Below are 12,446 nucleotides of genomic sequence, written 5' to 3' on the forward strand. Positions count from 1 at the left end.
AACTGACACTCAAACCCAGGTCCTCTAACACTGAATTCATTGCTTTTTCCATTAAGCCTTGTCACCTGCTATAATTTTTTGTGAGAACTAAAATGATAATACATTTCCCAGAGGTTGTTATACCTTTAATTCTCCTTACAGTAAATATTTCATATTGGCTTTGCATTCCTCCCAAAGTTCATAATCGATAAAATGGCAACATGTGAATGAAGAGAGAAAACAGGTTTTCTTCATTATCAATGTAGGAAGATAACCTGATGGCCAAGTGAAGAGTTTGCCAAAATGTCGTCCAGGTTGTAGTGGATGTACCAGCTTCCTGGCTGAAAATCTCCTACCTAAAGCAAAGGATAGACACATTTTGGAAATGAATTATTTCCATTTAAATTGTCATTCTTATAGATAAGAATCATTCATATCAGCTACCTATACATAGTTATTGGTAATTCCCAACATGTTTGGTCTCCTCTAGAGAGATTTATAGTATAAGAAGACATGGTTTAGGAATATTATTTAAAAATTAAAACACATTCACAGAAGGATCATCGGGATGGTAAGTGGATAATTAATTAAACTATGCCTTGTGAGAATGATTTGGAAGAAAGGGATATGTGGCCTAGAGAAGAGAAGACTCAGGGAGGGGAACATGAGCATGAACATGAAATGTGGTGCTCTTTAAGTATTTGAAGATCCATTATGTGGAGGAGGAATAAGATTTATTGTGATTGACTTCAGCGAGAAGGAGCAAATAGAGCAGAACTTTTGGTTTCATATAAAGAAAAAATTCTTTACCATTAAGATGATCCCAAAGTGGAAGGAACTTCACCATGGTACTGAGATAATGAGGCTGAATGACTACTTTTCAAAAAGTTACTGAAAGGATTTCTACAGGATCACAGGGTGAATGATATGGTATTTGAGGTTCTTTCCAAACTCGAGATTCTGTGATCCTGATTCAAACACCACATGAGAGCAACATGAGAAAGATTTGTTTTTACTGGATGTTTTGGGGATAATTCTAGACTCCTATCCAACTACCCAGGTCCTGTGGAATAACTGCTGGCAGCCTGAAGGTAAAACCAAAAACAGCTACTAGGTCCCAAAACCTTTGAATAAAATAGAGACAAGACTGACAATTACTGACATGATCTTACTTCAGTATCAGGATAAGACTTGTAGAATCACAGAATCTCGTCATTGGAAGGAACTTCAAAGACCATTGAGCCCAACTTATCCTCTCTACAACCTTCCCAACAAGTGATCCCAATTCTTTGCTAGAAACTGTTAACTAAGGGAGAGCCTATTACCACCTGAAGCAGCCTATTCACCTTTTGGATAGCTCTGATTAATAGCCTACAGTTTTCACCCATTGCTCCTAATTCTAGAGCCAAAATTTGTGACAATCTTCCATATTAAAATGCTTCAGAAACTTGAATTTAGCATCTAAGTCCTCCCTTTTGCAACAATCCCCCTTGAAAGCCATCTCTTCTCCAGGCTAAACTTACCTCATTTCCTTAACTGGTTCTGATGTAGCATAATTGTCCTTCCTTATTGACTTTTCTCTGCATAATCTGCAGCTTATCAGTGTTCTTGATAAAATGTGGCGCTCAGAACAAAACAGGACACTTTGAGATGTGATTGTATGAAGCACCACAGTGTTGTCACCTCCCTCCTTCTGGACATTATGCTTCTCTTAATATAGTTTAAGGTTTTTGAACTGGCATATCACACCATTGACACCGAATTTAAAATTCACTGAAAACCCCAGATCTTTTTCAGATGAAGGAACTTTAGTCTAATTACATTTTTTCGATATTATACATATACAACTTACTTTTAAAATGCAAGTACAAGTTTTCCTTTATCTCTAGATTCATCTTAGATTGCATCTAATTATTCTAGCCTCTTGAAATCTTTTTGAATCATTACTATCAATGAGTGCATTAGGTACTCTTTCCAGATTAGTCATTGGCAAATATTCAAGGTATTAATAAAAATGTTTAAGACACATTTAGGCCAAGGGCAGGTCCTTGGGACACACCAGTAAAGATCCTCTTTCAACTTGGCATTGAACCATTGGTGACAATTCTTTGTATCTGGCTATTCAACCAGTTTGAAATACATCTAATTGTACCATTCTATAAACCCAGATCTCTTTATTTTATTCAAAAGAACAAGGAAGATTAACATACTTTATCAAATGCCTTGCAAAAATTTAGGTAAGTTACAATTATAAATTCCTCTTAGCTACAGACTACTAATCTTGTCCAAAAAAGATATATTGATAATTCGTCATGACCTGTCCAACAATGTTGGTTCTTTGTGATTACTACTATCGTTTATAAATGCTACGTATTGCGGTCAGTGAATTTACTGGCCTGTAGTCTGCTGACTTCAGTCTCTTCCCTTTTTTGGAGGGGGTTAAATTATGTACATTTATTCTGCTCCATAATAATAGGATCATGGGATTTAAAGCTAAAATATAAGTTAAAATTCATATAGCCCACCTTTTCATTTAAAGATGTGGCAGCTTTCCCATATTCCATGCATGATCTTTTCAAGCTCATGGACAAGGGCTCACACATCTGCCAATTCTTTCAGTATCTTGAGATGTAGATCCTCTTGACTTGTTAACTTGAATTGATCAAAGGCAGATTAGGTGCTTTCTTACTAGTTCTCTGCTTGTTATGCTCCCTCTTTGCTCTTGGATGTTCTGTTCTTTCCAGGCCAAAGATTATTCTCCTTGGCAGAGAAAATAGAAACATATAAGAGGATAAGTAGTTCTGCCTTTTGTTCATTGTCCATTATTATCACTCCTTCCACCATGAACAGCAGTTTTCTTTCTCCTTTGATCCCTCCTTTTATCCTCAGTATAGTCAAAAGAAAAGAAAGGAAAAATAATTCACTTTTTTGGGTGTTGTCCTTAGCTTTCTTTGCTCTCCTAATACTATTCCTATAGAACCATGCCATACCTTTGCATTCATTCATTGTTACCTGCCCCATTTTCTATACGTTGTTTTTAAATTTTAAATTCATTTATGATTTTCTTATGCATTTAAAAAAATAAAACTCTTCATTTTCTTCCACAATCAGTGACTAAGAAGTATTATTACATAGTTAACAAATTTGTTTCTAGAAAAGGGTTTTTTGCATGCAATGAATTATAGATTTGGAATTGAAAGACCTCAATTCAAATCCTAGCTCTGCCGCTTACCTATGTGACCTTGGACAAGAGGTCTTAACCTCTTTGATCTTCAGTTTCCCCACATACAAGTGAGGGGATTGTATCTCTGTGATCATTTTCAATTATAAAAATCCCATGAACTTATAACTGTTATAAAGGGGGGAAATGAATCTTCATTAAAAAAAGATTTATAGCATATGGATTTTGATATAATTTAATGTACATTTTATCTGAATTTTACATATCAATGTTTCTAGATAAAGATTTTATAGAGTACCAAAAATACATGTAATATATGAGATTTCTATCTGGACCCAATAGCCTCCTGTAAAATTTCCTGAATTCAACATTCCTTGCCTAAATAATGAGCAGTCCATTATTGGTTTCATTTTGATTTTAGGATAAGTTTGAAGGGAATGTGACATTTAATGAAGTTGTGTTCAACTATCCTACCCGGCCAAATGTCCCTGTTCTTCAAGGCCTGACCTTGGAGGTAAAGAAGGGGCAGACCCTGGCTCTTGTGGGCAGCAGTGGTTGTGGGAAGAGTACAGTGGTTCAACTGCTTGAGAGATTCTATGATCCCCTGGCTGGAAAGGTGGTAAGTGAATTGTTCTTAATCGATTCATTTAGAACTCATGCAAGTTGCCTAGATAGATTTTTGTCTCTTTTTAATAAAGGTACATTGAACATGCCTAAATATCCACAGGAGCAAAAACTATATAGATGAAGACTATGTAATGTCTGGACGATGTCCTACAGTTTGGATGGATAACCTTTAGAGTTAGTTCATTTTGTACATTTATCTTTAACAACACTGAAGATGGACAATAAACTCGACCCAAGATTGAATAGAAAGAAGAGAATGGGATGGATTGCCTTTGGGAAATTAGACAGTGCTTTTATTTACTGCAAGCTTCTCACTAAAACAAAACCCTTTATAGTATCAGCATTAGTATTTGCTCAGTAATGTGGCTCTAAATTATGGAATATCACAAGTTCAAAAGAATTAAAATTGTATACTACCCAGAGAATAATGAAAGTATATGATGGGTGTGAGCAGGCTGCAAGAATGCATATGCAATCATGGCATAGGAGTGGTATAAAAGAAATCACCAGACTGGTGACATCAAGTGACCAGATAACCTGGTGTCTAGGAACTGGTCATATCACATAGAGGAAAGAGTAACTGATGGACAGCCAAATGCTCTATTGGTAGCCACACAATGTCAAAAAAATGTAGAAGGCTTGAAATATGGCTATTGGGGAAATTTAACCAAGATTAAAGATCTCTAATTCTCATAGAATATGATAGACTTAGATCTGAAAGAGATCTCAGACAGTCTCTGGTTCAGTCCCCACATTTTAAAGATGCAGAAAACTGAGGCCCCCAAAGTTAAAATAATTTGACCAAGGTGCACAGCTTAAAGTCAGAATCTAAATTCAGGTTCAGGGACTACAACTTTGCTGTTCTTTTCATGGTGCCATCCTGGATCTACAACCATTCCACTTCCAAGTCCACATCATCTTCTCACTTATGCCCTCTATCCTTCTCTAGTTCACCCACTCTAGCCAATCCAATTTTTTTTACATATAATTTCTTTTGTTATTCTATATACTTTCTTGAAATGGAAATTCATTGTTATATATTTTCTTTTTTTATAGCTTTTTATGTATAAGTTATGTGCATGGGTAATTTTACAGCATTGACAATTTCCAAACCTTTTGTTCCACTTTTTCCCCTCGTTCCCCCCATTCCCTTCCCCTGATGGCAGATTGACCAATACATGTTAAATATGTTAAAGTATAAATTAAATAAAATTTAAGTATACATGTCCATGCAGTTATTTTGCTGTGCAGAAAGAATCAGACTTTGAAATGGTATACTATTAGCTTGTGAAGGAAATCAAAAATGCAGGCGGATAAAAATAGAGGGATTGGGAATTCTATGTAATGGTTCATAGTTATCTCCCAGAGTTTTTTAGCTGGGTGTAGCTGGTTCAGTTCATTACTGCTCTATTGGAACTGATTTGGTTCATCTCATTGTTAAAGAGGGCCACATCCATCAGAATTGATCATCATATAGTATTATTGTTGAAGTATATAATGATCTCCTGGTCCTGCTCATTTCACTCAGCATCAGTTCATGTAAGTCTCTCCAGGCCTTTCTGAAATCATCCTGCTGGTCATTTCTTACTGAACAATAATATTCCATAATATTCATATACCACAATTTATTCAGCCATTCTCCAATTGATGGGCATCCACTCAGTTTCCAGTTTCTGGTCACTACAAAAAGGGCTGCCACAAACATTCGTGCACATACAGATCCCTTTCCCTTTTTTAAGATCTCTTGGGATATAGCCCAGTAGAAACACTGCTGGATCAAAGGGTATGCACAATTTGATAACTTTCTGAACATAGTTCAAATTGCTCTCCAGAATGGCTGGATGTATTCACAATTCCACGAACAATGTGTTAGTGTCCCTGTTTTCCCACATCTCCTCCAACATTCCGCATTATCTTTCCCTGTCATTCTAGCCAATCTGACATGTGTATAGTGGTATCTCAGAGTTGTCTTAATTTGCATTTCTCTGATTAATAATTACTTGGAGCATCTTTTCACATGGCTAGAAATAGTTTCAATTTCTTCGTCTGAGAATTGTCTGTTCATATCCTTTGACCATTTATCAATTGGAGAATTAGCCAATCCAATCTTAACAAAATTCTACTTTCTCTATATTGCTTGTTCCTAGAAATAACACAGGTCGTGGTTGCCACAGAGTTCATCCCTTCATAGGCAACAAACTATTGGCAAGCTCATTTTACTTCAATAGGTTGGTCCTGTAAGAGCATGATAGGTCTTTCTCCCGATAATTCAGGAAGTCTCTTCAGCTGGATAGAACCTAGAGAAGTCTTCACTCCGTTAGCATTATTTCTAAGAACACAGGGGAGGAGGGAAAGTAAGGACATAGATAGTCAATAAAGAAAAAACACAGTCCTGTGTTGTTGAGCTCAGGAGGAGAAAACCTAGAATATGTTATGGAAAGAAAGAGCTGGGTGGGGAATTGATTGCTGTAGGAAGTTACTGTAACCAGAGAGCAATCTGACGGTATCAAGTCTCTGGGAGTGGGTTAAGGATATAGAGATATCAGAACTTCCCCTTTTTGTAGAAAGTTGGGCAGTAGCCAAACTCTAATGTTCTTAGGCAAAGTTTTGAATAAAGGAAAACTGGGATAAAATTCTGACATTTTCTGAAGAAACTCTGAGAGGAATATTTACCAGAGAATACAATTATTAAAGAGTCTCCAATATTGTAGTTGTTAAGTCTCCTTCTACATACATTTATATTTATTACATATGCATGTTCCAGGAGTCTCATGAGACTTTCAACTATAGCAATAATCCAACTTGCTAGATGTCCCCATCAACCAATATATTCTTTCCCTAAAAGAAGGGAAATTTATTGAGCACACAATTAAAAAACAATTACTTTGAGGATTTTTAAGAAAAATTTTATTAATGCTTTTCGATTTTTACACCACTATTACTTCCAAATACCCCTCCTTATGAATTCCATTTTAACCAAGAAAAACAGGTAGCACCAATCACAAATATAGTGAACACATTCTACACTTAAAATCTCAACCTCTTTAATGAAAGAAAGAGAGCATACTTGATCATCAGTCCTCTGGAATCAAGACTGGTCATTGTGTTGATCTGATTCAGAATATCATGTTGTTTTATTTTGTTTTCATTTACATTATTGTAGTCCTTGTGTAGATAATTTCCTTGCTTTCTTTTTAACTCTGCCTCAATTCTTATGTCTTTCCATATTTCTATAAGTTCATCATATCTGTTGTTTCTTATAGCACAATAATTTTGCATAACATTTATACAGCATAGTTTGCTCAACATCTTCCACTAGAGGTGCATCTGTACACACACACACACACACACACACACACACACACTCACACACACTCATACACACATTCTTTTTTGCAGATTTTCCTACTAAAAAGAGTTCTTCTGTGAATATTATGGTGTATATAGGATCTTTCTTTCTGTCATTGATTTTATAGGAATGAGATTACTGGCTTTGGGGAATATTTCAGTTTTTTTTTTTTTAAGAATATTTTAGTTTTTTAAAAAATTTATAAAACATAGGAATATTAGTTTAATCAAATTGTTAACTACTTTGGATAGTAAAACTTAGTTCTAATAAATCCTGACTGGTTTACATTTTATATTCATGCAGAGAATGGATAAACAAAGAATTTTACATTTCATTTTAGAGGAAATAGGAAAGCACTAGAACTTATTGATGGCCTGATCAGGCTGGTTCATTAGGAAAATCAGTTTGATGAGTATGTGGGGAAAAGATTGGAAATGGGTTTCAGATAAGGAGCAAATAGGAGGCAACTATCAAAGCAAGATGTGATAAGAATCTGGACTAGGGTAATGGTTATGAGTGGAAAGGTGGGGATACATGAGAGATGGTAATACCAACAACAGGATCTAGCAGCAGAGCAGATATGTGGACTTGATCTAATTTAGATTTTTTAAAAAGGGAGGTAATGGAAAATTAATATAAAGATGTGACATGATCCTATAAAAAATTAGGAATTTAGAGTTCAAAATGAGTTGCTTGTTGGCTAGGGAAGACATGAAAAGAATATTTAAATTATATTCGGGGAAAGGAGGATAAAAAGGATAGAACTTGGGATGGATGGCCTAAAGATGACTGATAAATACAGAGAGAAGGCAGAACTATTCAAATCTCATTCAGTTTTCTTGGTAAAGGAGAAACGATAGACACAGAGTTGATACACAAGATATATTGTGTATATATCTCAGGATTCCAAGAAGCAGTAGTAAGGAGGAGGAATGTTCTAGGATGGAGACCAGCCTGTGCTAAAGAAGAGAGAGATGATGGGATATCCTCCAGTTTTACTAGAATGTCAAGTCAAGGAGGAGGAAAGTAATATGAAATCATTCTCAAAAGATACACTGGACCCAATTTGGAAAGGGTTTTGAATTCAAAAGCTTCTTGAACAGAGGAGTGACATCTTGGACCTATATTTTAGGAATATCAATTTAGTAGATATATAGAAGCTAGATTACAGAAGGGGAAAAGCTGGATGCTGAGAGAACAAGTAAGAAGTTATTCCAATGATCTGGACAAGATGTTATGCAAGCCTCTTAATTTTTTTTTTACTTTAAAAATTTATTTAATATTTTTCCCAGTTACATGTAAAAACAATTTTTTATACTTTAAAAAAATGAGTTCCAAATTCTCTACTTTATCCCCATCCCCATTAAGAAACCACATGTGAAATTATGCAAAACATTTCCATAAGTCATCTTTTGAAAGAAAGCATAGATCTCCCACCCTAATGGAAAAAAAATCTCAACAAAAACAAAGAGAGAGAGAGAGAGAGAGAGAGAGAGAGAGAGAGAGAGAGAGAGAGAGAAAGAGAGAGAGAGAGAATGCTGCCATAACCACCACTATCCATGGTCATTTTTGTTTTGCTAGTTGCCCAACTTCTTGCCTTCTTTCCCTACTAACCTTTTCTACTCACCTATTTAAACATTTTCTGCTGAATTCCCAAGTTTCTCTGGCTGAAAGTCTAGAAACTGCCAGTACTGCTGCTGGTTCAGAAGTCCCTAGACCAATTTCTGCTTTTCTACCATGGGGCTGAGACTGGGCCTGGGGCCAGAGTTATGCTAACTGGTACAACTAGGACTACACCTTGGACTCCCACCCTAGTGTCATAGACCTTTTCTGATGACCTTCTGCATTTTTTTTTTGGCTGAAAAATGTTCTGTTCCATCTTTTGGTGTGTTTTGGTGCTTTAAAATTTGTTTAGAGTCATTATAAAAAGGAATTTGAAGCAGAAGAAGTTGGACTAATTCCAGCATTTACTCAGCCATGTTGGCTCCATCTCCAAAAAGAAATCTTATACAAAGGCTTCTAAGTTTTTTTATACTAAAATTTTACCCTAAGAAGTTTTGGGGTGGCTTTTATCCTCCAAGGGAACAGTTTTCACTTCCCCCAATACCCTCAGCTTTTGTACCCCTTGGCTAGTGACAATAAATTGAGGGTCATGATTCATGTGCCCATATCCTGGTTTGGCTTCTGGCAATCTTGGTGTGGGTATGATGTACTCATGTGCTCATAAATATCTATGTACTATATATGTGCTTTCCCAAGTAAGACATTATGGCCTTTTTGTTTGTGTCTTTCTAAAAAAAATACTTTGTCCCATTCCCACCCTCTAATTTTTTCATGTATCCAGGAACAAAAAGATTATCTCAAGAAGACACAGAAAGCTAATATAATTTTTAGTGACAATTTTACCTATTTATTCAATGACATCCCAGTTAAATTACTAAAAATTATTTTACTGAATTAAAATAATAACAGCAGAGTTCATTTGGAAGAGCAAAAGATTAGGAATTTCAAATAAACCAGGGGGGGAAATGTAAAGGAAGTAGATTCATCAATATCAGACTTAATAGGAAGATAATATTGTAATATAATATTTATTATATAATACATATTATAATATATAATTATTATAACATAAGTATACAAAGGATAATTTTGATTATTTTAAACTAAAGTTTTCTTTTACAAATAAAACCTATATAGCTAGGAATAGAAGGAATGCAGAAAACTGGGAAAAATCTTTCATAGATAATCTCTCATATAGAATGTGATTTGGATTGGAATATTGCTGTGGTACAGGAAATGATGGATTGGTTGATTTAGAAAAAAACATGAAAAGATCTGGACCTATGAAGAAAGATGCTGTCCACCTTTAGACAAACAGCTAAGAGATGGAAATAAACATATTACAGTCTTACATATATGTGTAAGAGTGTATATGTGTATATATGTATATGATTATATATATGTGTACTTAATTGTTGCCTTCTCTAGAGTTGGGGGAGGAAGAGAAAAAAAAAAGCAAAAAGTACACAGCAGAGAACAAAAGAAAACAAGTAAGGAAGCAAAAGAAAAGCTGGGCAGCTTTGAAACTATATATACATAGTATTTATTATATAGGCTTTCTTAAAATGGAAATTAATTGTTTTACATTGAATCCTCTCTCATGGTGTAGTAGCTATGCCTTCTTTTCTTTTCTTTCTTTATATTTAAGTTTAACATTTAAAAATTATTTAAAAAAATAAAAATAGAAAAATTTTAAAAATTGTATTCCAAATGCAAAATCAACAAGTAGCTTAACAAAGTGGTATAAGGGGAAAACATGGCAGACTGGAAATCAGAATGGATGAGAATGATACTTAAATTTTCTGTTAACTAATGATATGACCTTGAGCCAACCAGTTTACTCTTCTGAGCCTCAGTTTCCTCATATGAAAAATAGGCTTTTGGAGCAGTGGAGCATTGGCCCTGGAATTAGGAGGACCTGAGTTCAAACCCGGCTTCAGACACTTGACATTTACTAGCTGTATGATCCTGGAAAATCACTTAACATAGATTACCTCACAAAGATATTTTAAAAGGGCTCTCATATTAAATGATGTATATGAAAACCATGCATAACCAACTTTTGCTTATCTGTGCCCATTGAAAGAGTCTTGCAGATATTATAAATATTAAATAGCAATAGTATGATAAGGAGGAGAGAATAGTACTTTAATAGAAGAGTTCTAGGCCTGGCTAGGGATAAAAATCTGGAGTTGGAGGCAGAAGAGGCGAATTCCAATTCCTATTTCTGAGACATTGGATATGTTATTTCCTATCTCTGGATCCCTTTTTACAAATCTACAAAATGAAGGAGCTGGACTAGACAAATGCTTTCTAAGATCTTTTCTAGCTGTAAAACTCTGATAAACTTGTGTGATGTTGGGCAGGTCATTATGCTTTTCAGTCTCAATCTCTCATCTGTCTCAGTCTCTCATCTGAATTCCTTTCCAACACCAAATATCTGATCCCTACCTTTGTGATATTTAGCAAGTCTCTGTTTTTTATCAATTAAATAAGGGAATTAGAATGGATTACCTCTCTGGACCCTTACAGCTCTCAAGCCTATGAGACCATCATCCTTTGTCCTGAACTTTGCTAGGTTCCCAGACAAATGATACAGAGCGAGGAAGGTCATCAGCAATAATCACAAATAGGCAATCTATTTCCAAATAAAAAAGCTTTGTTGGTTTTTGTTTACAGCTTCTGGATGGTCAAGAAACCAAGAAGCTGAACATCCAGTGGCTCCGGGCTCAGCTTGGCATTGTGTCCCAGGAGCCCATCTTGTTCGACTGCAGCATTGCAGAGAACATCGCCTATGGAAACAACAGTCGGGAGGTGTCACAGGAAGAAATTGTAAATGCAGCCAAAGCCGCCAATATCCATCCTTTCATTGAAACACTACCTGAAGTAAGTGAACTGACAGTTACTTGTATAGTTAAAATTGAATTGTAAATGTTATTTCTAATGGTTTTTCTGAAGTATAGATAATATCAGATTCTTACAGTATTAGTAAACTATTTATGTTATAGAGTCAGCTTGCAAAATTGAACTTAGGTGTAATTTTGCTGTAACTGCTATCTCTATAACAATAAAGTAAAAGAAAAAGACTCCAATCCATTAAAACTCAATCAACATTTATTAAGCACCTTTTATTACATACTAGGCACTGTTCCGGGAACTGAGAATGCAAAAACAGAATTGAAACATTTCTTGACTTCATGGAGGTTGCAATCTACTGGGATAATGCAACATGTAGATTTATAAGTAAATACAAGATATTCTAAGAAAGGAGAAAGCACCATGGACTGGGTGAAAAGGTTTTAAGTAGACGATGCACCTGAGTTGAGCGTTGAAGGAATCTAAGAGGCAGAGATGAGGAGGAAAAGAGCAGAAATGGGGCCTGTATAGAGGCACAAACCTGCCATATTTCACACCTTTCTTACCTTTTAATATTTACAAAGCCCTTCCCATAATCATTTGGTTGGTTTCAAATGTAACAGAAGTTAGAAAACTAACTGACATCCTGGGATTTATATAGTTCAGACGAACAATCATTCCCTCTCAGTCCCTCCCCCACTTTTTAACATTTCAATTTATTATTTATTATTTACATTTTTTCTTTTTAAATTCTGAGTTCCAGATACTCTCTCTCCTACTTTCTTACCCACTCACTGAGAAAGCAACAGTATAATACCAATTATACATTTAAAAGCATGTAAAACATATTTCCACATAAGGCATCTTTCTCTTTTAAAAAGCAAGAAAAAC

The 12,446-nt window shown here is 35.2% G+C and overlaps 1 protein-coding gene across 8 annotated transcripts in view; it reads left to right on the plus strand.

Annotated features, from left to right (window-relative positions):
* Positions 1-12,446, plus strand: part of LOC127564407 (phosphatidylcholine translocator ABCB4) — a 111,160-nt gene that overhangs the window by 94,134 nt on the left and 4,580 nt on the right. For 5 of the 8 annotated variants that reach the window (XM_052000914.1, XM_052000915.1, XM_052000913.1 and 2 more), the window contains 2 exons: positions 3,582-3,779; positions 11,379-11,585. In XM_052000914.1, the coding sequence (XP_051856874.1) occupies positions 3,582-3,779; positions 11,379-11,585 (405 nt within the window). Of the gene's footprint in view, positions 1-3,581; positions 3,780-11,378; positions 11,586-12,446 lie in introns of those variants that run through there. The other 3 variants (XR_007954257.1, XR_007954256.1, XM_052000918.1) reach the window with 2 other exon arrangements.

The sequence above is a fragment of the Antechinus flavipes genome, chromosome 5 (genome assembly GCF_016432865.1).
Source record: "Antechinus flavipes isolate AdamAnt ecotype Samford, QLD, Australia chromosome 5, AdamAnt_v2, whole genome shotgun sequence".
Lineage (NCBI taxonomy): Eukaryota > Metazoa > Chordata > Mammalia > Dasyuromorphia > Dasyuridae > Antechinus > Antechinus flavipes.